The following is a 23704-nucleotide window of genomic DNA, read 5'->3' as shown; positions in this document are numbered from 1 at the left end:
CCGGCGGGGTCCCGCCCCCTCCTCCCCTCCCTCCTCCCGCTCCCCCTCCCCCATACACTGCCGCGGCCGCCGCAGGAGCCCAGAGCTCCAGCCGCCCAGCGACTCCCCCTCCCCCTCCCCCAGCCCCGCCCCGCCCCAACCCGGGGCTCCCAGCCGGAGCCGAGTCTGCGCCTGGGGGTGAGTACGCGACCCCTCCCCAGCCCCCTCTCTTTGCTTGGAGGATCCCACCACCACCCAAAGAAAAAACCAGGACTCAGCTGCGCGTCCCCTCCCTTCAACCTCCTGCGGGACCCAGTGGTGCCCGGGCCCGCGGGACCCAGTGGTGGCGCTCACTGCCCCCAAACCCGCACCATCCCTAGCCAAATGTGAATCTTCCGACCCCTGTCCGGGGTCCAGATGTGCACCGCCGTCTGACCCCAGGCCCTGGGAGATCCCAAGGGGTGGGACCCTCTTCTCGGCCCCTTAGTGCCACTCTTATCCTATCTGCCCGGACCAGGTGCTCGTCCCCTCCGCTCCCTGCCGGGGTTCCAGCTGCGCCCCACCAGCCCGCCGCCGCTGTGGGGAACCAGCCGCCCCCGCCCCCGAGTTTTGGATTCCAGGGTCGCCAAGTCCGATGTCCTCGGTCCTTTTTATCTTTTCTCTTGTTCTGGGGGCAGTGTATACAAGACGCTGGCCCGGAGCACAGGTTCGGGCTTCGTCAAGGGCAGGGTTCGCGGGTGCTGGAACGAGGCCGGCTGCTGCCCCTGGCCCTTCTGGGGACTGATCGACGGGCCGGAGAGGCTACTGGCCCGGGGAACGTGTCCTCTCCTTGCGCCCCACACAGGGCAGTTCATTCATGAGCCGCCCGGGCCTGCGTTGGAGGGTGCGGTGGGGAAAAGATTCAGACGCGGAACCGGGAGTGGGGCAAAGGCCCTGTTGGGGGGAGGGGGCGCGCTTTGTCCCTCCCAGCTGTCTTAACCGCCTGGGGTGGACTGTCCCAAAGCTTGCCGCCGGTTTTCCAAGCAAAGGGAAGGACGCTTGGGAAGTGGTGACAAGAGGTCAGAGGGGCCGGCTGCCCTTGGGACTCCGCTGCCACCTGCCTGGGTCCCCGGGGAAGAGGACTGGCAGCTTCGGGCAAGCCTGAGCACTCCATTGCCCTGGAGCCTGGAGCCTCCCTACCCAGTACCACTCTGGCTTCTCCTTGGGTCTGCAGCAGCCCGGGAAAAATGAGGCTGTGCCCAGCACCTCCTAAAGAGGGGCTCACAGTCCTGCCTCCCAGGTACAGGTGAGGAGGGGAGTGGGAATGTCTGCCAGGCTCCAGGTGGAGGTGTGCTGGCAGCATGATTGTCCTCCAGGGTATCAGAGGGTCCAGGCCCTGGCATGCCCCAGATGGCACATGCTGGGGCCTGCTGTCATTTCACCCAATGCAGTCTTGGCCTGTAGGTGGGTGGGTAGGTAGGTGGGTGGGGATGTTGTAAATCAGAAGACAGGTGATAGGTATCTGAGAACCCTCTTTTGGAAGTCACACAAAGTCTCTCCAAGTGTAGCAGTAATAGAGACCCATGTTCAAATCCTAGCTCTGCCATAATTTAGCTGTGTGACCTTGACAAGTTACTTAACCAGCCTGAACCTTTGTTTCCATTAAAAAGTGTAGTTATTACCGCCTCCTATGGTTTATCAAGCAAGATGACACAGGTGAAGAGCCTGGCACCCTACCTGGTAATTGATCAAGAATGTATTCTCTGAACTCCTGACCCATCCTGGCATAGCATCACCTGCCATACCCCTACCTCCCAGCCTGCTGCAGGTGGATAGGAATGTTTGCAGAGTTTGGGGACATTCTCTACAACTCAGTAGCAGAGTCTGTAACAGTTTAAATCCTTAGGTCTAAAGGAGAAGCCATCCTGCTTCATAGAGAAATTTCTCTTTTATTTTGATTTTCACCAGTTTTCCTCCACTAAATCAACCCATCATATTCCACATCTTATTATTCACAATGGCTATTTTTAGAGCCTATTATATGTCTTAAACTGTATTAAGAGCTTTAGATAAGTCATCTTGTTTAGTTCTTTCTTTAAACAGTCACAACTGGATTATTGTTTCCATTTTACAGATGAAGGAACTGAGGCCCAGGGTGGTTAAGTAATTTGCCCAAGATAGAAGCCAAGTAGGAGCTGGGAGTGGTGGCATATGCCTATAATTCCAGTGACTTGGGAGGCTGAGGGAGGAAGAATGCAAGTTTGATGCCAGCCTCAGCAACTTACAGAGACCCTGTCTTTAAAAAAAAAAAAGAATTGAATTGGGGATGTTGCTCAGTATTAGATTGCCAGGATTCCATCGTTCCATCCTCTGTACTGGAAAGGGGTTTGAGGAAGGAAAACCAGGTCTGTCTTATCCTGGAGTCTGTGCTCTTAACCACCAGACTGTCTTCTGTTACTTGTCTTCTACTTCCTGTCCCCACCCACAGTACCTGAAATCACAAACCCAAGCCTGAGTCGGGAGTCTAGGAGCCCCAAGCACAAGGAAAGGCAAGCAGGTGGAAAGAGGGCGGCATTTCTCCAGAGCTGCATCTGGCAGCCCCCAGCCCTCAGCTCCCTGGTGGAGTGGCTTCTTTATTCTCAGAGGCAGCGGAATGCAGCAGTTAAGAGCATACCTTTGAACCAGTCTGCCTGGGTCCTCTCTGACCCCACCACAAACTGGCTGAATGACTTTGGGCAAGTCATGTACCCTCTGTGTACCTCAGCGACCTCTTAGGGTTGTGACCGGAAGCAAATGAGTGATATTTACAAAGTGCTTAGAACAGTGGCACAAAGTAAGTTAAAGAAACATTTGATAAATGTGTTCAGTTACTATTTTTATTTTGGGGGCAGTGCGGGGTGAGGTACCGGGGATTGAACTCAGGGGCATTTGACCACTGAGCCATGTCCCCAGTCCTATTTTGTTTTTTATTTAGAGACAGGGTCTCATTGAGTTGCTTAGTGCCTTGCCCTTGCTGAGTTTGGCTTTGAACTTTCCATCCTCCTGCCTCAGCCTCCCAAGCTGCTGGAATTACAGGCATGCTACTACTTTTATTCTCACTTATAGATACATTTTTGCCTACCCCTCTGAAATCCGTAGGGGGAGGCCAGGATTTTAGTATGTCTTTGTTACAAACTGGAAGACTGAGGCCCAGGTTATACAGTAACACAGTTGGCTTCCATCTTCACCTCAGATCCCCAGCCCCAAGTTAACTCTTCTCCCAGTAGCTCCATAAGGAAAAACTTTTAACTTACACGTACATTCCCGAATGGTAAAATCACAACCTTAACTTAGTTAAATATAAAATCCTCCATCATTCTGCCCACTCTGAGCTAAAGCCTCAGTATCAGACTAGAGAAACTCCAGCACACAACTGACTGGGGCATGTCTGTGCGGTAGAAGAACTACCCACTGCCACCTTCACCCCCCAAAATAGCCCACCTTTGTCTCTTTTCTCCTCTCAGCGACTGGGCCTTGTGCTGGCTTCGAAAGCAGCTGTCCTTGATGAAACTCTGCCCAGCAACCCCGCCCCTGACAATAAAGAACTAGAAGTAACCTGTCAACCTGCAGAGCCACCAGCCTCAACTCCACCCCTAACCTGCCCTGTGACCTTATGCGAGTCACTTCACCTCCCTGGGCCCTACTTCCTCCCCTGCAAAATGGGGATAGTGATCTGAGTATGTCCCTGCCTTCCTTTTGTGCAGGGGAGGAGCAGTGTAGTTTTGGAGGGGAGAGTGCTTTGTGACAGAGAGGAGAGTGGCAGCAGAGGGACATGGTGATTTCAGTTACTAACCATCCAGCTGGACACTTACTACCCTGCTGGGGCCACTTAATGTAGAAGCTCCCAGAAGGTTCCATCTGTCTTCAGAGTAGGGTGGGGGTGGTGGTGGCATTCTGGTCTAGTGGAGCCTTAGAGTTTGGAGAAAGAACCAGCAAAGGGTGGGAATGGGCTGTGATTTCTGGGGTACTTTGGAATTGTGAGTTGAGAAAGGGAGGCCCCACACACCACCCCACACACACCCAGGAAACGTACAGCTACCTTTAACCTGCCCTGGTGCCCCAGGGTCTGTGCTCTTTATATTTCTGTCCCCAGGCGCCCAGACACACCCACATACACACCTCCACTTAAAGCCAACAACTCCCTCCTTTCTGTAGACTGCAGTCACCTTGGCCACCTTGGCTCCCCTAGAGCATAGCTCAGACACACACGACACACACAAGCACGTTTGCTCATCTAAACACACACACAGTGCCTTTGTGTTCTTTGGCCTGAGAACATTTAATGAACATTTTATTTATGAAGCTTCAACAGTCTGTATAGTTTCATTCTAAGCACTTCAGAAAAGCCTCTCCATGCCCTGAAAAAAAAAAAAAATGTTCTAGCTTTAGAAAGAAGTTGACCTAAGTTTGAATCCTGGGTCCGTCATTTTATTAGCCATGAGACCTTGGGAAAGTTACTTAACTTCTCTGAATCCTGTATCTTCATCTTAAAGTCGCAGTGACACTATAGGATTGTCAAGGATTAAATGCAACAGTATATGTATGACTCTTGAAATAGTGGACACTCAATAAATAGTGCCTGCTACAAGTACTAAATTAGGGTGACTTTTAAAGTCAGCTTAGACTAGAAAAGAGGGAGGCGTAACACACAGGGCAGGTACTCCCTGAGCCTCCCTAACCCAGGCTTTGCAAAGACTCCCTGGGACCAAGGAAACATGTAAACAAGCCCAGCTTCCTCCTCCATCTGAGAGCTCCTGCCTCTTGCCCTGTGGTTGGAATGTTAGGAAGGAGCAGGGAAAAACCCAGGGCTGGTGGGTTGGAGAAACCCTGAGTCACCCCAGGGGGCTGAGGAGTACTTGCTTTCAAAGTTGCATTTGCCCATTCTAGGTTTGTTGTTCTCTGTCTGGTTTCCTTTCTTCCCTAGGGACATCCCCCGCTTAGGCAGAGCTCAGTGTTGTCAGCAGAAGGGATCCCCAAGGGCCCCCCAGTAGGATAGGGTGGGGCAGCACAGATGCTGCTGCCACCGCTGCAGCTACATATCTCCTCCTCCCCGGGAGCCTCCCCAGGGCCCAGCTTCGCTTTGTCCCCTTGCACTTCCAGAGCCCGGGCATCTAGCTAGCTGCCCCTTCCCTCCTCTTCCTGCCCACCCCATCCTCCCTGAGCACCGAGGGCCCTGGCTGGGGAATGGGCAGGAGGGCAATACCCTGATTGCAGGGGCTTAGACCAGCTAAGGAGCCAACGCCCACTCTCCCCTCTTTTGCCAATGGAAAAGCTTGCTGGAGGGGATAGCATTCCCAGCCTGCCCTGCTCTGGAGGTAGGAGCATGGCACTGTGGGAGTTGTAGTCTTCACACTGTTCTGGTGACCCCTGTGCAGAGAGTTGGGGAGGTAAAGAAGCTGGAGAGGGAACAGTGCAGGGGTATCTAGTGCCATCCCAGGGGAAAAGATGTAGGTAAGCAGGAGTGGCAGGAGCTAGGCAGGTAACACAAACCCAGAAGCCCTGCTTTTTACCTGACTTCCCATTCTGACCCTATCCTCAGACCCCTGCTCTGAGGACCCAGGGGCTAAATATCTTGGTTTTGTTGTTGTTGTTGTTGTTATTTTGTTTTGTTTTTTGGTACTGAGAATTTTGAACCTAGGGGTGCCGTACCACTGAGCTATATCCCCAGCCCTTCTTATTTTTATTTATTATTTATTTAGAGACAGGGTCTTGCCGAGTTGCCTCAAACTTATGATCTTCCTGCCTCCCAGTAGCTGGGATTACAGGCAAGTGCCACTGTGCCTTGCTAAACATCTTGTTTTGAGGCCAATTATGTTGAGGCAATTAACAGAGTTTAAAACTCTAAGCAGATAAAATCATGGCATTTTTCTTTTCTTTCCTTTTTTTTATTTTTTATTTTTTTTGGTGGTACTGGGGATCGAACTCAGGGCCTTGTGCTTTCGAGGGAAGCACTCTACCAGCTGAACTATCTCCCCAGCCCTCTTTTCTTTCTTTCTTTTTTTTTTTTCCTTGCTGGGATGGAACCCAAGGCCACTGAGCTACGTCCCCACCCCCATACCATTTTCTAGTAGAGATAGAAAGAGAAGATCAGGATTAGGCAGCTAGCTGGCTCCTGAGCTGAGCCATCTTCCCCTGGCATGGAGATCCCTTCTCTTAACCTTGAATCCTTGGACCTAAGACCCTTCCCCATCTTCCGTCAGCTCTGCTCTGCCCTTACCTGAGGCAGAGAAAATGAGACAGAGAGAGGGAGAGAGTATGTGTGGTGTGGGCGTGGAGATAGACACAGACTCGCAAACTCCTTCCAGTCTCCCTATTGCAGGCCTGACATCTGGGCTGCGTTCCCCAGGCCTGGGGTAGGGTCACAGCTTGAGAGCCAGTGAAGGTAAATCCATGTGACTCAACCCTCCCCTCACCAGGCCCTTATCTCCGGAGGCCAGAGCTTCCACCCTTCCAGGCAGCCTGGTGATCTATCCTAACTGCCCCCTCCCTCCCCATGCCCACTCTGCCGGGGCCTTGTGGGGAACAGGGGACCAACTTAGCTGACTGCTCTGCCCTCTGCCCAGGAGGACCATGCGGCAGTAGCAGCCATGCTGCCCTTCTTGCTGGCCACACTGGGCACCACGGCCCTCAACAACAGCAACCCCAAGGACTACTGCTATAGCGCCCGCATCCGCAGCACTGTCCTGCAGGGCCTGCCCTTTGGGGGCGTCCCCACCGTGCTGGCTCTGGACTTCATGTGCTTCCTTGTGAGTTCCCACAGGCCACTCCCCACCCTTGACACCCATGCCTTATCTGTCCCTGGCAAACACCTCCAGCTCCGTCCACTCTCCCACCAGACCCTGACTCCTCAGCCTCCCCTGCAGGAGGAACACCCACCTTCCAGCCCCAGTCTAGTTTCTAAGAACTCACCCAAGCCAGGGGCATCCCCCTCTAAACCAAAACTTCTAGCCCTTTAGTCCCATTTCCCTGGCTAGCCCAGCAGTGGGCAGTGTCTTCACCTGCCTACTCCCCCTTCTTTCCTCAGGCACTGCTGTTCTTATTCTCTATCCTCCGGAAGGTGGCCTGGGACTATGGGCGGCTGGCCTTGGTGACAGATGCAGACAGGTAAGGATCTGAGACCCTCCCTCTACCTCTGTACACATATTCCTTATTCTTAATGCTCAGGAATAGAAAAGAGCCAGCCCTCTCTTGTCCCCCTTTGTTGGGGGAGATAAGAGGGACTAGTCCCAGAGCCAGCCTGGGGGGCACGAGGGCCCTAAGTTGGGTCTCCGTCACCTGCCATTTCTGAGGGACTCTCCTCTGCCCCTGCTAACCCTGTCTATTCTCTGTCCTCAGGCTTCGACGGCAGGAGAGGGACCGAGTGGAACAGGAATAGTATGTGGGGCGCCAGCCCCCTCATCCTCACTAAACCAGCTTTCCTTTTTCTTCTTCTCTCACGCTTCTCTTCTCTTCCTGCCAAGTTGCTGATTTCTTTTTGCAGTTTTCTCCTCTGCAGGCTCATGTTTCAGATTAACGCAGGCGGTGTGCTTTGCAGAACAGGGGGCTCCCCAGCTTGTCTCTGCCTTCCCTACCCTCTCAGCTCTTTCTCTGGCTCCCTGCCTGAGAGAAGTCCCTGCCTGGGTGCCCCTGCCTTCGCAGCCTTTGACCTTCACTGGTAGGAGGGGAAGGACCATCCTCCAGGAAATCCCCAACACAATCCCCAGCACGATCATGCAGAGACAAGATTGGGTGTCACCAGTGGCTTCTCATCTCCTAACAGCTAGTTCTTCATATTCCAGGGTTCCCTGCTCACCCTTCTGGAGGCCTGGGAGGGGGACTGCCCAAGGAGCCCCCAAGTCTGGCCTGCGTCTCTCATGGTGGTCTCTGTCTATAGGACTGGAGTTGAAGCTGTGGCAGCTGCTGGGACAGGGATCAGGGAGGTCAAGGCCCTGCCTGAGACATCTTCCAGCCCCCCATCCCGGCGAGCTGTCCTAGTCCAGCTTCCTATCACCGCCCATTGTTCTTTGCGTGTACCAGCTCTGCTTCCCCCGCCCCTGCTGGTCAGCACTGGAACTGCAAAGCCCTATAACCTTGTTTCTCTTCCATCTGGGCCATGATGAAGACACTCTCCTCCATAATGCCCCATTGCCCCCTGAAGGGAACAGGCTTATTTGAGGGAGGAGGGTAGAGGGCAATCGCTCCTGCTTCAGCCTCTGCGCTTTCTATGCCTCCTATAGCCCTGGAGCTCTGGGTGCCCACACCCGCTCCCCTGGCGCTCACATCTGCCTCTGATCTCTCATCTCCCCCACTTCTCAGTGTGGCCTCAGCTATGCACGGGGATAGTCATGACCGGTATGAGCGTCTCACCTCTGTCTCCAGCTCCGTCGACTTTGACCAAAGGGACAATGTGAGTGTCCTCCCTCAAGTGTCTTAGCCCTCCCTGACACCAGGGCACATGGGCTGAGCAACCTCTAACTTGCAGTTCTATGGGTCAGGGACACTGGTGTGGCCTTCTCAGCAAGGGAAGTGAATTTTCTCAGAACCACAGAACAACCCCCCAAGTTCCTAGCTCCTGTCTGTGTCTGTCTCTAACTAGCCTCACCCTCATATCTGTAAATTTCAGATTTTGTTTGTCACAATAGTTCTGTGCTCACCTCTGCTGCTGATTAATCCTAAGGCCACCTTTTCTCCTTAGACATGTTTGTGGAAATCATAATGAGCCTTCCAGGCCTGTGTAGCAAAACACGCAGCCTCTGATAAGTTGTTCAGAGGTGGCAGGTTGGCAACCCTGACTGAGTGGCCAGCTGACCTGCTGGGGCTTGGGGCTGAGTAGCAGTGCCCCCTTCAGTCCTGGCAGTTCACAACAGTCCCAGACCCTTTCATAGCAGACCCAGCATGCAGGGTTGCCTGCCTGGCCCTGTCATGCTGAGGGTGAGGGTCCTTGGTAGAACTCTAATCCTCAGACACTGGGTTGGCCATGGTCAGTCCAGCTTAGACTGGGGGTCCTGGAAGTGGCAGCTCCTGTCAGCTTCCTGAGTTGGATGGCAGATGGCTGTCAGCTTCCTGAGTTGGACTCCTGTAGGTAAGTGGCATGGCAAAGGTTTCATCCCTGCTATCTGGAAGTGTTCAGATGGTCCCCAGACTCCAGCGATGCCCAGGTAGCATGGTCTGCATCTGGACTGAGGCACCTTCTCCCCAGTCCTAGGCTTGCCCTGGACCTTCTCCTGGTAGGAAGTTGGGTACTAGTTCTCTGTGCCCAGTCCACCCCTAAAGCTCCCCACCCGCTGCCTGAAGGCAGGCCTGGGGATAGAGGAGACCCTGGGTTTGGTTCCCTCCAGGGTGGACTAGAAGACAGAGACAGGAAATCAGGCAAACCCCTATGGTTTTGGCAGCCATGTTGCAATCTCTTCTTAGTTGGAGTCAGTGGGCCCCACCACCCTCCCTAGAATCTCAGACTACCCCTGTCCCCATCCTGGCCCACACACCACAGGGTTCACAGGATTCTTTATCTTTGGACATGAAGGTGCACAGAAAACCTGGCTTGGCCTTTGGGCCCTTTTCTTCTTTGATGGTGGGTCCTTTCCCTCTTCCTCTTTCCCCACTCTGGGGCTGAGCTCATTCCGAGGGCATGGCTTTTCTTCAGGACCGTGGGCGGGTGTGGAAGCTGTGCCATGGTGAGCCAGATCCTGGAGGTAACTGTGAGAGTGGGGTGGTGGGACTTGAGGGGAAGGGAGGTGGCTGGACTGGGACCTCCAGCTGATAGCCTTCTGTCCCCCCAGGGCTTCTGTTCCTGGCTGACAGCCATCTTCAGGATAAAGTAAGTGAGTGGTCTCCCAGCTCTAAAGAAAGAGAGAAACAGAACAAACTTCAGAACTTCTCATCTCCCTACAAAATCCAGAGGCCAGCAGCTTTGCGGGCCCTAGTGCTCCTAGCCAGCCCAGCACTCGAGTCTCTGCTCCTGGGAGCAGGCCATGGGGGCACCCATCCATGGGGCCACCTGTCCTCTGCAGTCCCCCGAATGCTCACTTCATCCCAGTCTTTTCTGTGATTCCCTGCTGGGGGAATGGGCAGCTCTGCCCTCCTCTCCCCCTGCCCCTACTACCCCTTGAGAGCAGGGGCTGGAGCCCCCGCCTCAGCCTCTGCGCAGCATCAGTGGGGACATCCGTCAGGCTGGGACTGGGATCAGCCAGCCAGCCACAGGCAGGAGCCAGTATCCAGCAGGCAGAACTCAGGAGATCCAGCCAGAGTCCTGCAGGCAGGCAGTGAGCTGAGAAAGGCAGGAGGCAGGAAGCTCAGCAGGTTAGCACTGCCTCTGCCCACTCCCCGAGTCCCCAGGCCCTTTCCCAAGCGTGGCTGCGTGGCTGCGTGGAGCTCAGCCAGCACCCCAAAGGCACCGCTGCCGCCCCACCTCCCACTCCTGCCCCTCTCTCTCACTCCTCCGGCTCCAGGTCCTTCTCCCCACTCTTCCTCCCTTTCAGATTTTCTTCTTCGTTTCACTCTGTTCTCTTTCTTTTCCTTCCTCTGCCTCTTTTACTCCTTCTTTCCTTCTAGCCCCTTAGTCCCTTCCCTTCTCCATGCATTCCTTCTCTGTGCCTTCTCCCTCCCCCCTTCCCAGGAAATTCAGGACCAAGAGGGCCCCTTTCAACCCCATGCTGCTGCCAGATCAGCAGGGTGAGGGTGGATTTGGGGCAGGGGCGGGGCAGAGCCAGCAGGCTGGTCCTAACCTCAGTCCTCTGTCCCCCGCCTGCAGGGATGATGAGATCCGGGACAAGTGTGGGGGCGACGCGGTGCACTACCTGTCCTTCCAGCGGCACATCATCGGGCTGCTGGTTGTGGTGGGCGTCCTCTCCGTGGGCATCGTGCTACCTGTCAACTTCTCAGGGGACCTGCTGGGTCAGTAAGGGCCCATACGGCAGGGTGGAAGCGGAGGGGCAGGAGACACATGCCCAGCCCAACCATCATTCCCTTTCTCTTCCCACCTCCCAGAGAACAATGCCTACAGTTTTGGGAGAACCACCATTGCCAACTTGAAATCAGGGTAAGGCTGGAAAGCTGGTCGGTGGGGCCGGGCTCGGCAGCCAGAATCTGGGCAGGGCGTGGGGAGATGGAGCATTATCAGTGGAGAGGCCCGTGGTGGTGAGACAAGAGGCAGAACCCTGCTGGGGATCTCCCAACGATGTCCACATGCAGAAGAGGGGACAACCGTCAGTCCAGAGAAGGCTGGCCAGGGCCAGTTGAAGGGCACCGTAAAGCCAGTGGGTCAGGCTTGAAGAGGTGACCTCTGGAGGACATTGCCATTAGAGTGGAACAGTCTGTGGGCCTAGGGGCTGTGAGATATGGGGCCCACCCTGTGAGTGTCTCCACTGGCGGCAGTGGAAGGGCCTCTTCCATATCCAGGGTCCAACATAGCAAGAGGTCGGGAGCACCTCAGCGTGTCCCAGCCCAGTGACCCCCATGGACCCCCTGCTCCCCACAGGAACAACCTGCTCTGGCTGCACACCTCCTTCGCCTTCCTGTACCTGCTGCTCACTGTCTACAGCATGCGGAGACACACCTCCAAGATGCGCTACAAGGAGGATGATCTGGTGAGCGAAGCAGAGCCTCCAGCCCACCCTGGCTCTGCCTCCCTGCCCCATCCCTGCCCAGCAGGCCGCTCCTGCTCAGCCCTCAGGGGTGTTGGCTGTGGAGTTAGGCCATTTGGGTTTGAAACCCAGCTCAGAAACTCCCCCTCGAAAGCTTTGTTTTCTTTACCTATGAACTGGGATAAGAGTACCTCTTCCCAGGTTGTTGGGAAGGGCAAGCGTGGCAAAGCCCCAGCCACATGTTGGGCCTGACCTGGGGAAAGAGCCGAGGCTGGTATTGTGGTGGTCATAGTCTTTTGCCACCTAGTCACTGACCAAACCAGTACTGGATGCCTGTTTCATGCCAGTCACTGCTGTGTCCGCAGGCTCTGAGGATCCCCCCAGCCCCTGTGCACTCCCCCGTAACCTCTCAAAAGAGCAAATGCCTCTTCTGTTATCTCTTTTGCCCAATTTCCATTAGAAGCACCACTCCTGCTTTCCCTAGGGCCTGTCATACCCCTGAGACCTCCTCCCACCCCATCTGCTCCTTTTAAAACAAAGCCCCTTCTCCAGCCCCTCCCTGACCCAGCTCCTCTGGGTCAGACGTCAGGAAGGCAAATCTGCCCCCTCTTATCCAGGTGAAGCGGACACTCTTCATCAACGGAATCTCCAAATATGCAGAGTCAGAAAAGATCAAGAAACACTTCGAGTGAGTAAGCTGCCCCTCCCCAGCCTTAGGTCTACACACCCTCCCTTGCATTTTATCCCAAAAGCATCCCCACATTGGAACTCAGAGGTCTACAGCAGGGCAGAGGTCAGATCATGGAAGAGGTCTCTGATTCCAGAGTGGTGTAGCATGTGGCCCAGGTGATAGACCCCTTTAAGAGCAGGAGAGGGCTAGTAAAGTTACTTAGTGGTGGGATGTGTGCTTAACATGCTTAGGTCCCAGGGTTCAATTCCCAGCACCCCTCTTTGCCACTAAAGAGCAGGAAAAATAAAATATTGTCAAGTACAATAATGGTTCCCTCCACCATCCCACAGCTCCTCCCAACTTGGACTAGGTTGTTGGCCCAGGGTCCATTTAAGGTGTACAGGTTCTTTAAAATTACCAATGGCATTCTGAAATTTGTGCATATATGGTAGGGAAGAGCTTGTTGGCTGTCAGTGGGTTCTCCTGGGCTGTGTATTCTGTGGGGCTTTTTTAGCCCTGGAGTTCTGTTTTATGGGGAGGAATCTCCAGGACAACATGGTGGCCAGACGCTGGAGAAAAGAACAGAGACACTGAATGGCAAAGAGGGCACTCACCTGGTACCCCCATGGCTAGGAGTGTACCTTGGGGCAGAGCTCATGGGCAGGGGAGTCTTAGTTAAAGACCCATCTGTGTAAATATGTAGGGACAGTTGTGTACAGAATTGGGGGACCTGTCATACATTTATTTGTTCACTCATCAAGCTTTCTAAGTGCTGGTGGTCATGAGTTACTATTGTGGGCATTGGGACTCCAAAAGATGAATGAAAAATTATTGAGACTCTTGAGGTTCACACGATGAAGATCAGTTTTAGGAGCTAGTCTAAGATCTGATCAGAGATTGGTCACAGTCTATGTGTAGTCAGAATTAAGAGTTGGCAGTGGTCATGATAAAGCAGTTGGTGGTCTTGATCAGGACATGGTCTGTGATCAGAATCAGGGTCTATTCTTGAAATCAGATCTGTCAAAATTAGATTTTCCTTGGTCAGTGCGAAAGAACTATGTGGGGTCTCATCCAGGGTCCCAGCCGTTTTCAGCATTAGGGGGCAATTTGGTTCGGGATTCAGGATAGTGTGTGCTCAGAATTCAGTGACATTTTCATATTAGTGTCCAGTTGGAATCAGCTGTCAGCTGATACCTGTCGTGCTGATGTCTGTTCTCTTAATGCAAATACCTGGTGACCTATGTGCCTGGACTGGAAGAGGAGCAGAGGCTACACCAGGAAACAAGAACAGAAAGAGGCCCACTGTCACCTGCTTACATTTGGTCAAGGGAAGCAGATAACAAACAAATGAGCTAGTAATGGACACTGTCAAGTCAGGGTGTTGCTAAGAAAAAATTCAAAGCTGCTTATAAGCAGGGGTGAGGGAGATTCTGGTCTGGCCTGGAGTTTTGGGGATCAGTGGGATGAGCACTGTGGAATAGGCATATCATATGTCCATTCATTCAGCACAATTTTTTGAGCACTGACTGTATGCACATTGTTAAGACAAGCCTGGGTATATAGTGATGAGCAAGAGGCAGCTCTTGTCCTCATTGAGCTCCTGGGCTGGTCATCAGTGTCAGTGAGGGCTTGTGGTCCAGGTCTGGGGTCTGTTGGGATTAGAGGACTGTCTCGACAGATGAGGGAATATCCTATGTGCAATATCAGGGGGCCTGTGCATTTGGGCTACAGGATCTGCCATTAGTCTAGTGAGAATGACAGCTTGCCCTTCCAAAGAGGAAACCTAAAGTGTTGTGAGCAAAAAGTGTCAGGGAAAGTTCTGTCACCTCCTGGAAGGTTCATTTTCAAGGACCCTATCCCAGATTCAAATTTTTAAAATTCTCACGAGTTTGCCAAGTCTATCTCATTGCTTTAGAACTTTATCTCATATATCTTTAATACTTGGGGGTCCTTCATTAAAATTTTAATAAAACATAAAAAGATTATAAACATAAAAAGACTTAATCTAGACTCAGTCTAGATTAAGGATTAGGAATGCAATCAGATTTAAACAGAAACTGCTCCATCACAGTCAGTAAGCATTCAAGGAGCCCTGCCAGACACCCAGCATTGGTGAGGCAGACATGGTCTCTCTAGTCAGTCTCACATCAGGGTTAGGAAATCCGTTTTGGGCCTAGGTCATCTGTGGAGAGGGCTGTGGGTTGATTGGACTAGTCAAGACCAAGTGTTGGATCAGGACCAGATCTGTCTTCTGGGAACAGTGCTTAGTGAACAGCTTATGACTAGAAACAGTTTCTCTCAACCTCACGTTCACAGCCTGGGGCAAGAATCAGGCCCCAGCCTTGGTCTCCCCAGCTCCTTGCTGGAATGTTCACACATCTTAGTTCACAGTCTCCATGTATACCTGTGTCTTCATCTCACTTAGATGAGCATGAGGAGGAATTTCAAAGTCTTATTCTTGCCAGGCATGGTGGCACACACCTGTAATCCCATCTACACAGGAGGCGGAGGCAGGAAGGCTAGCCTGGGCAACTTAGCAAGATCCTCTTTCAAAATAAAAAGAAATCAAAAGGACTAAGATGTGCTCAGTAATAAAACACTTGTTTCTCACGCACAAGGCCTTGGGTTCAATCCCTGGTGTGCAAACAAACACCTGGGTTCAGTTCCCAGTACTGCAAAAAAACTAAAAGAGTAAATTTTTTTTTATTTTGGTTGGGTACTGGGGATCGAACCCAGGGGCACTTAACCACTGCGCCATATCCCTAGCCCTTCTATGTATTTTTTTATTTTTTTATTTAGAGACAGGGTCTCACTAAGTTGCTTAGGGCCTCGCTAAGTTGCTGAGGTTGGCTTTGAACTTAATGATCTTCCTACTTCAGCCTCCCAACCCACGGGGAATACAGGCATGTACCACCCCTGGCTAAGAGTAAAGTGTTATTCCTGGGGAACTGTCACTTCTATAGATCATGAAAGAGGGAGCTTGGATTGGGGATGTGTGTCTGGAAGGAATGGAGTCATGGGTGACAGGCAGACAGGTGGGCAGTGTTGCTGCAGAGAATGACAGCCGGACTGTGTTTCAGAGAGGCCTACCCCAACTGCACGGTTCTTGAGGCCCGCCCCTGTTACAACGTGGCTCGACTTATGTTCCTTGACGCTGAGAGGTACCAGGGCTGGGAGCAGGGGAGGGTGACACCAAAGGCCCTCTGCCCATAGTGGAGAGCATCTTGGTCCCCTTCCAGGTGTTTCAAGGGCATTGGATTTTAATTCAACCCCCAAAGTGCCTATTATTTCAACTCTGGAAAGAGCAAGGCTGGGGTTGGGGCGTGTCTGGACCATGCATGCCTCCAAACAAATCCAAGAACAGGCCAGCTCCTGTCCTTGGGGAATGGGACTCTTGAGCTGGGCTCCCTACCCATCCTCCCAAGCCAGCCCAGCCACACTGGGTGGTGGGTGACAGGCACCTGGGTTCCACAGGAAGAAGGCTGAGCGGGGAAAGCTCTACTTCACTAACCTGCAGAGTAAGGAGAACGTGCCCACCATGATCAACCCCAAACCCTGCGGCCACCTCTGCTGCTGCGTGGTGCGAGGCTGCGAGCAGGTACGGTGTGAGCTGGCTGCTGGGCTCCCATAGCCCCTGACTGAGCTTGAAGAGACGAGTCACAGCAAAAATGAATGCACCTGTCCCACAACCCCAGGAGCAAACACACAAATGGGCCTGGGGCACAGTAAGACCCAAGGTACACAGACTCCCAGAGGAGGCTAGCCTGGGTCCCCTGCCCCAGTGGGTCCCCACCTGCCCCTGGAGTCCTCAAAGCCCCAGTTCCCTCTGTTGGATTTGTCCTGTTCATACAGTGGCCAGGTTTTCAAGCCCCAGGTTAAAAAAGGTCAGAAAGAGGGTCTGGGGTTGTGGCTCAGTGGTAGAATGCTTGCCTGGCATGCGTGAGGCCCTGGGTTCGATCCTCAGGACCACATACAAATAAAATAAAGGTATTGAGTCCACCTACAACCAAACATATAAAGAAAAGGTCAGAAAGAAGCTGGTTGCACACCTATAATTTCAGCTACTCAAGAGGCAGAGGCAGAAGAATCACAAGTTCAAGGCCAGCCTGGGCAACTTGGTGAGACTCTGTCTCAAAATGAAAAATAAAAATAAAGAGGACTTGGGATGCAGCTTGGGTTGAACCCTTAGTACCACAAAAAAAAAAAAAAAAGCTTTGTGCTGTACTTATTAACAATGGGGTCCTTGGGCAATTTCCTTAACTGCTCTGTGCCTCAGTTTCCTCGTTCGTAAGGTGGGGCTAATTGTACCTACCTTGTAAGGTAGTCCACACATGTAAAAAAGCCTTGAGGATGCTAGACATAGTGGCACATGCCTGTAATCCCAGTGAGTTGGGAGGCTGAGGCAGGAGGATCTCAAGTTTGAGGCCAGCCTCAGCAATTTAACAAGGCCTTATCTCAAAATAAAAAACAAAAAGGGCTGAGGATGTAGCTCTGTGGTAAAGTGCCCCTGGGTTCAATCCCCAGTACCACAAAAATAAAATAATGATTTTTTAAAATTTCACAGACCAGGCCTGGCATGTAGTAAGTACATGACCAATGCTCTGGGTACTAGCCCGTCTCTGTGACCAGATTCCCTGACCCTTGCCCGCCCTGGCAGGTGGAGGCCATTGAGTACTACACAAAGCTAGAGCAGAAGCTGAAAGAAGACTACAAGCGGGAGAAGGAGAAGGTGAACGAGAAGCCTCTTGGCATGGCATTTGTCACCTTCCACAATGAGACCATCACCGCCATGTGAGCCCCCCACCCTGCCTGCACCCCTGGCCCTTGTCCCCAAACAGCCTGACGGGACTCCTAGGTCCCTGCGCTCGCAGCCAGTGTTGGCAGTGGGGTCCCCAGCTGGGGCCACAGTAACTGTGCCCATCCTCCCAGCATCCTGAAGGATTTCAACGTGTGTAAGTGCCAGGGCTGCACCTGTCGCGGGGAGCCGCGGTCCTCCTCCTGCAGTGAGTCCCTGCACATCTCTAACTGGACCGTGTCCTATGCCCCCGACCCCCAGAACATCTACTGGTGAGCAGAAGGGATGCGGGGCAAGCTTCTGGGCCCTGGGGAGGGCTCCTGTGGTAGGAGGAGGCTGGGGAGGGAATCGGTGTCACTGGGGACCAGCTGAGTCCTGGGTCCCTGGAGTGATCCCTCTCCCACCTTCCCAGGGAGCACCTCTCCATCCGGGGCTTCATCTGGTGGCTGCGCTGCCTGGTCATCAATGTCGTCCTCTTCATCCTCCTCTTCTTCCTCACCACCCCGGCCATCATCATCACCACCATGGACAAGTTCAACGTCACCAAGCCTGTGGAGTACCTCAACGTGAGGCCACGCCCACCCAGCCCTTCATGCTGCTTGAAGACCTTAGATGCCAGGCTCCGAACCCCTCCTCCCCTCTGCCCAGCCTGGCTCTGGTTCTGTTTGTCCCTCCAAGATGCTCCCCACAATGTGGGCTGCAAACACCTCTGTGCACTGCCCTGGGGCTCCCTACCCCCTCGCCCCCAGGGGCAGTCACTCTTGGGTTTACAACTCCTGGAGAGACACCCAGGGAAGAGAGTCTAGTCCTGATCAACCATGTCACCTTGGAAAAGTCCGTTTTCCTTATCCCTTTGTCTTTCCAACTGAGAAATGGAAGGGTTAGACTAGATCCTTGTCTTCACACTTAGATTCTGATCCCTTTATCAGCACAAAACCCATGTGGGAAAGCAGGCTTTTCAGGCAACAGCAGGGTGGCCACTTCTGCCTGGGCCCCACTGCCCCTCCTGCCATGCATGGAACCTACTGCCTTGGAACTCAGTGTTCAAAGGAGGACAGTCTGCCACGTACTGTGTGTGGCACTTGCCAGATGCTCCAGCTACTTGGGAGGCTGAAGCAGGAGGATGGCTTGAGCCCAGGAGTCCAGGGCTGTCTAGGCAGTGAAGAGTCCCTACCTCAACAACACAAAACAAAATCAGTCAGAGGGAGACAGTTTGAAAACCACTGAGCAATAACGGCATAGTGAAGACCAGGCCCCCATCTGGACCCCTGCCCCACTGCTTGCTTTTTCCCGTCGTTTACTTATTCTGTAAAAAGGACCAGTATCATTTTCGTGGGATTAACGAATGGAAAGCACATCAGTGCTTGTCCCTAGAGAGTGTTCAGCAAGGGCTGGTGGCCGGTGTCACACCCCTGGGGCTGTACCTATGGCCCTGGCCCTCCAGGTGTTCTCAACTAATGACATGGGCCCCAAGAGCTGTGGGGCCCCAGGCTCAGTGTGGGAGGAGGAGGTATGCAGCACAAGCTGGGCCTGCTGGCCCAGCCCCCGCTCCGTGTCCCCGCAGAACCCCATCATCACCCAGTTCTTCCCCACCCTGCTGCTGTGGTGCTTCTCAGCCCTGCTGCCCACCATCGTCTACTACTCTGCCTTCTTTGAAGCCCACTGGACACGGTGAGATCACACGCTGCCTGCGGGGGCGTCTAGTTGTATACTGACCCCACCGGGGAAAGGGAAACCCTTTGCCCTTCAGGCTGCCTGCCCCTGCAGGCCAATGCTGGCAGGGAAGGGCTGGGGCCCTGGGTCCTTACCTTGGGGAAACCTGCGCTTCTCAGGGGACTGTCCGGGGACACTGTCCTGGTCTTGGAGCCTGGGCTCATCTGACCACTGACCCTTGCTTGCTCCTCAGCTCTGGAGAGAACAGGACCACCATGCACAAGTGCTATACCTTCCTCATCTTTATGGTGCTGCTCCTGCCCTCTCTGGGACTGAGCAGGTGAGTTTCAGAGGAGGGGATGGGAGCCAGGGCGTTGCAGGACAGGGAGGGGCACCATTCAGGCTCCCAGCCCTACAAAGCAAGAGCAGGAGGAGATCCAGAGGCCGGCCATCCCCAGGCCCCCTGAGATTTCTTTCCTGAGTCTGGGGCCTCCCTAGAGGCTCTTGGGAGACACCCCTTCCCCTAGTATTTTACACCACTCCTGCCTCCACCCCACTCCACTTTTCTCCTCCCCTCCAGCCTAGACCTCTTCTTCCGCTGGCTCTTCGACAAGAAATTCCTGGCTGAAGCAGCTATTCGGTTTGAGTGAGTGATGGGGGCCCCTGAAGAGTGAGACCAGATGGCAGGGGCGGGCATGCCTGAGAGACACTGGCAGCCCCCGTGGGAGAGGGGCTGACACCACCATGGGTCTGCAGGGTCATCCTGGAAGAGACAGCCACAGGGTGTCTGGGGTGTGCATATGAGAGAGGGCCTCACTTGGGGAACCTGTCTGGGGCCTGAGCTCACCCTCAAGGTGCTTTCAGAGCTTTGTGGCCCATACTTGGGGGTTTCTGTGGGATCTCCGCTCATATTCCAGATGACTATAGTCTCGAGTTTCACTTGGGTGGCTGGAGAGGTATTGGTAGTAGGATCTCAGTCGTACTTTGGGAGTGACTTGAGGATTCCCAGGGTATCCCTGGTCCCTGGAGCCCATATCCTTGAGTAGCTGTGGAAGCTCTTGGTCTTAAAACTTGGCATGCCTGTCGGGGTTTGGGGGCTCACACTTTGTGGTGACGCAGCATGAGTTCTGGGAACATCTGAAGTTTCGGGCTCTCCTTTGCGCTGTGACTATAAAGTTCTCTATGGCATCTTCTCTGGGAATCCCTGTGAGGACATGTTGGGTGTCCATAGCATGACTGTAATTGTGTTCCCAAGCTTCAGGGGCTTCCTGTAATCCTTCCATATGGATCTTGGACTCACACTTGTGGTGTCTCAAGCATTGACAAAAGGTTCTTAGAGTCTCTCCCCTGCAGATTTCTGGGGAAGGGTCTCTGAAGCTTGTCTGTGGGGGTGTCTGAGGTTCACCCTCTGGGTATAACTAAGCTCAAAGGGAACAACCTTCTGGGTGTTCTTGTGGCTCACATCCTTGGGAGTCTTTCAGGGTCCCACTGGGGTTATTTGTGGAGAGCTCAGACAATTACACCCTGAACATTCTGGTGGCTTGAGAGTCTTGAGCACTTTCTGAGTTTTTATGAGGCAAGTTCTAGGGGTGTCTCTGGGCTTAATCTCAGCTATGTCCATTCACACTCAAGAGTACCTGGTCTTGCTTTGGGGCTATCTGCTGACACTCAGGCATCTGTCTCTGAGGTTCACACTCCTGAGGGACTGGAGCACAGGTGTTGCAGGCTGCTGAGCTGGGGGTGTCCATATGGAGGAAGCAAGTTGAGGGAGAAGGTGTGGTGTGCTGTCATGCTGGCAGTGGGCGGGCAGCCACCAGGTTACCCCAAGGGTGCAGCGCTGGAGCACCTGGTGCCCGCAGGTGTGTGTTCCTGCCGGACAACGGCGCCTTCTTCGTGAACTACGTCATTGCCTCAGCCTTTATCGGTAACGCCATGGACCTGCTGCGCATCCCAGGCCTGCTCATGTACATGATCCGGCTCTGCCTGGCGCGCTCCGCTGCTGAGAGACGCAACGTGAAGCGGGTATGGCCGCCTGGGACAGCAGCGGCCCGCACAGTGCCCCCTGGTGGCCAAACCAGAAAGAGCAGCAGTAGGGCTAGGGTTGTTGGGACTTGGGGAGCCCAGTTCTACAGCCCTGGACCATCCCCTTTCCATCTGGGACCTCACGTTTCCCATAGGTATAGCTGCGGGTTGACATAGATGACCCTAGAGGTCCCTGAGTTCTGAAAGTATAGCGTTTTTCTGGGAGTTGGGAGAGGCTTGCTCCCTAGATCTAGCGTCCCTCTGCCCCAACTCCCCAAGAGGGCTCTAGGCATCCTATCCTCAAATCCTCCCAACTCTTGCCTCCCACCTCCCAGCTCCTGGTCTCTGGAAGGCTCCTCTCCAGGCCCCATCACTACCCCCACCTGATGCCCCCCTCAGTTACAGTCCCTCTCTCCATTTGCTTGGCCCTCTCTTTCCCCAAACATCAGGTCCCTGCTCCCCATGGCTTCATTCCCAGCCCCAGAGTTCCTGGCTTCCCTCTCCCACCTGCCCTGTCCTCCTGCAGCCTGTCCCCCTCACCCTGAGCCACCCTCCTGCCCATGTCCCCCCCAGCATCAGGCCTACGAGTTCCAGTTTGGCGCAGCCTACGCCTGGATGATGTGCGTCTTCACGGTGGTCATGACCTACAGTATCACCTGCCCCATCATCGTGCCCTTCGGTAGGCACCGCCGCGCCGGGACCTGGGCCCTGCTCGGGGGAACCCAGGGCCTCGCCCGCTCCACTCTAGTAAGGCAGGCCACCCCGAGTGGACAGGGCCCCGGTGGGAGAGCGGCCCCTCCGACCTCCCGCCTGGTCCCTGGCCCAGTCTGGGGTCTGGCCTAGGGGAAGAGGGGGAAAGTTATCTCAGCTCAGGAATGGACCTGGACCCACCTGGCATGCTGGGTCCCTGGGCAGAGTCACCCCAGCAGGGCCACATTTGCCCATCTGATGCCCTTCCCCAACTGGATGCCCGTGGACACATCACATTCCCACTGACGTGTTACACACACGTACACTCCTCACAGGCATCTACACTTGTTCACAGCCCTTTGAACCCAGGAAAGACCTGTGGGTTCCTGGGGGAGGGGTCCTTGCCCCTCAAGGAGCTGCCCCCTGTAGCAGAGCTGTGTGACTTGGGCAGTTCTCTCTTCCTATTTGAAGCTGTCTAGCAAAAGTTTCCCTTAACTCACCAGTAGACTCTCCTTCCCAACCAGTAGTCTCTGCCTCCCCCAGTAACATCCTAACCCCTTAACCACCCTCTCTGGCTCATAAAAGCTTCACACTCCCCAACTAACATCCCTGTCCTCATTAGAAACTCCCATTCCCTCTGTCTCCAGGGTAATAGAACTGGTTGCTTAATTTGTACTCACCAGTTGAGGGACAGGAGTAGGAAAAAGCACACTGGGTTTCAGGAGGATTCTTATTGGCCAGAGGAATGGATTCCTGAGAGAGAATTTCTAGTGAGGGGCCACAGAATGAAGGGATCGAAGTGGAGGAGGTTGAAGCTCTGTGATCCTGCCAGGAGCATGGGACACCATCCTGTACAAGGGCTGGGGTAGGGACAGGAGGCGTGACAGGCCATCTCAGGAAGCCAGGGCAACCTGCGACAGGCACACAAAGGTCCACTGGCACTGGTTTCGAGGTCAGGGCCCATGTGGCTTCCCCCAGGGCTCATGTACATGCTGCTGAAGCACCTGGTAGACAGGTACAATCTCTACTACGCCTACCTGCCGGCCAAGCTGGACAAGAAGATCCACTCCGGGGCCGTGAACCAGGTGGTGGCTGCACCCATCCTCTGCCTCTTCTGGCTGCTCTTCTTCTCCACCATGCGCACGGGTGAGGGCCACCCGCCCCCCTCAGGGAGCTGGGAGGTGGGCGTGGAGGGGTGCCCGCCAGAGTCAAGGCAGAGCAGGCACAAGAGGGCCGAATGGCTAGGGGTCACAGCAAGAGGCCGGGAGAGGGCATGGTGAAATCATGGCTCATGGAAGTGGGGAGACTGCACTCAGGCACCAGAAGTGGGGGCAGTGAGCCCTGGGAAGGAGCCCGAAGGACAGGTAGCAGCCCCATTCTTTGTGCTCCCCCATGCCAGGGTTCCTAGCCCCCACGTCCATGTTCACATTCGTCGTCCTGGTCATCACCATCGTCATCTGTCTCTGCCACGTCTGCTTCGGACACTTCAAATACCTCAGTGCCCACAACTACAAGGTGTGGGGGCGCAACTGTGAGCGGAAGCTCAGGGCGGGGGAGGGGGGAGGGAAGAGGCCAAGGCTGGGGGCAGGGTCAGTGTCCAGAGGATGTGGGGCTGCAGTTGGTACCCAGTGCAGGGGCAAGTCTCCCATCCATGATTTTTCTGGGCCCTCAAGATTGAGCACACGGAGACAGATGCTGTGGGCTCCAGAAGCAATGGACGGCCCCCCACTGCTGCCGCTGTCCCCAAATCTGCGGTGAGTGCCCCACTCAATGGCCAAATTTGGGGGGCCTCTGATGAAGTCAAGCCCAAAGCTGGGTGTCCCATTAGTCCTCCAGAAGGGAAACCTGCTCCAGACCCTGGAGGGACAGCATTAGGGAGAGATTTGCTTCACCGGAGGGGTGTCCCGCCCCTCACCTAGGACTCTGCCCATTCTGCTGTCCTACAGACCCATGGTCCCCACAGCCCCTAAGACTCCTCATTCACCCCCCAGCCATTAGGGGCAGCTGCTCACCCCACCCCCTCCTGCTCCTCCCCCCAGAAATACATCGCTCAGGTGCTGCAGGACTCAGAGGTGGACGGGGATGGGGATGGGGCTCCTGGGAGCTCGGGGGATGAGCCCCCATCATCCTCGTCCCAAGATGAGGAGCTACTGATGCCACCTGATGGCCTCACGGACACAGATTTCCAGTCTTGCGAGGACAGCCTCATAGAAAATGAGATTCACCAGTAAGGGGAGGGAGGGCCCTGGAGGCCACGCCCTGCCCTGCCCACCCTACCCCCACGGACACTAAACGCTAATAATTTATTAGATCTAA

At 54.3% G+C, this 23704-nt stretch overlaps 1 protein-coding gene across 3 annotated transcripts; it reads left to right on the top strand.

Moving 5' to 3' along the window:
- The first annotated feature begins 43 nt into the window (after positions 1–43).
- On the top strand, positions 44–23690 carry TMEM63B (transmembrane protein 63B). 3 transcript variants are annotated; one of them, XM_079147975.1, is made up of 24 exons: positions 44–177; positions 6561–6743; positions 7022–7101; positions 7333–7371; positions 8293–8383; positions 9756–9793; positions 10727–10869; positions 10963–11014; positions 11453–11561; positions 12176–12246; positions 15309–15389; positions 15703–15826; positions 16886–17019; positions 17158–17295; positions 17436–17589; positions 18588–18694; positions 18930–19016; positions 19257–19322; positions 20536–20698; positions 21272–21377; positions 22367–22534; positions 22788–22903; positions 23062–23142; positions 23428–23690. In XM_079147975.1, the coding sequence occupies exons 2-24, from the start codon at positions 6585–6587 to the stop codon at positions 23617–23619; spliced, it is 2499 nt and encodes an 832-aa protein (XP_079004101.1). In that variant the 5' UTR covers positions 44–177; positions 6561–6584; the 3' UTR covers positions 23620–23690. The 3 variants fall into 3 exon arrangements, with proteins under 3 accessions (XP_079004101.1, XP_079004102.1, XP_079004103.1); XM_079147976.1 differs by lacking the exon at positions 7333–7371; XM_079147977.1 differs by lacking the exons at positions 44–177; positions 6561–6743; positions 7022–7101; ... (1 more) ...; positions 8293–8383; positions 9756–9793 and adding an exon at positions 9820–10275.
- The last annotated feature ends 14 nt before the right edge of the window (positions 23691–23704 follow it).

This window comes from Sciurus vulgaris (genome assembly GCF_902686455.1).
Source record: "Sciurus vulgaris genome assembly, chromosome: 7".
NCBI lineage: Eukaryota > Metazoa > Chordata > Mammalia > Rodentia > Sciuridae > Sciurus > Sciurus vulgaris.
Note: the sequence above shows the minus strand (reverse complement) of the source record. Positions and strands in the feature narration are given on the sequence as shown.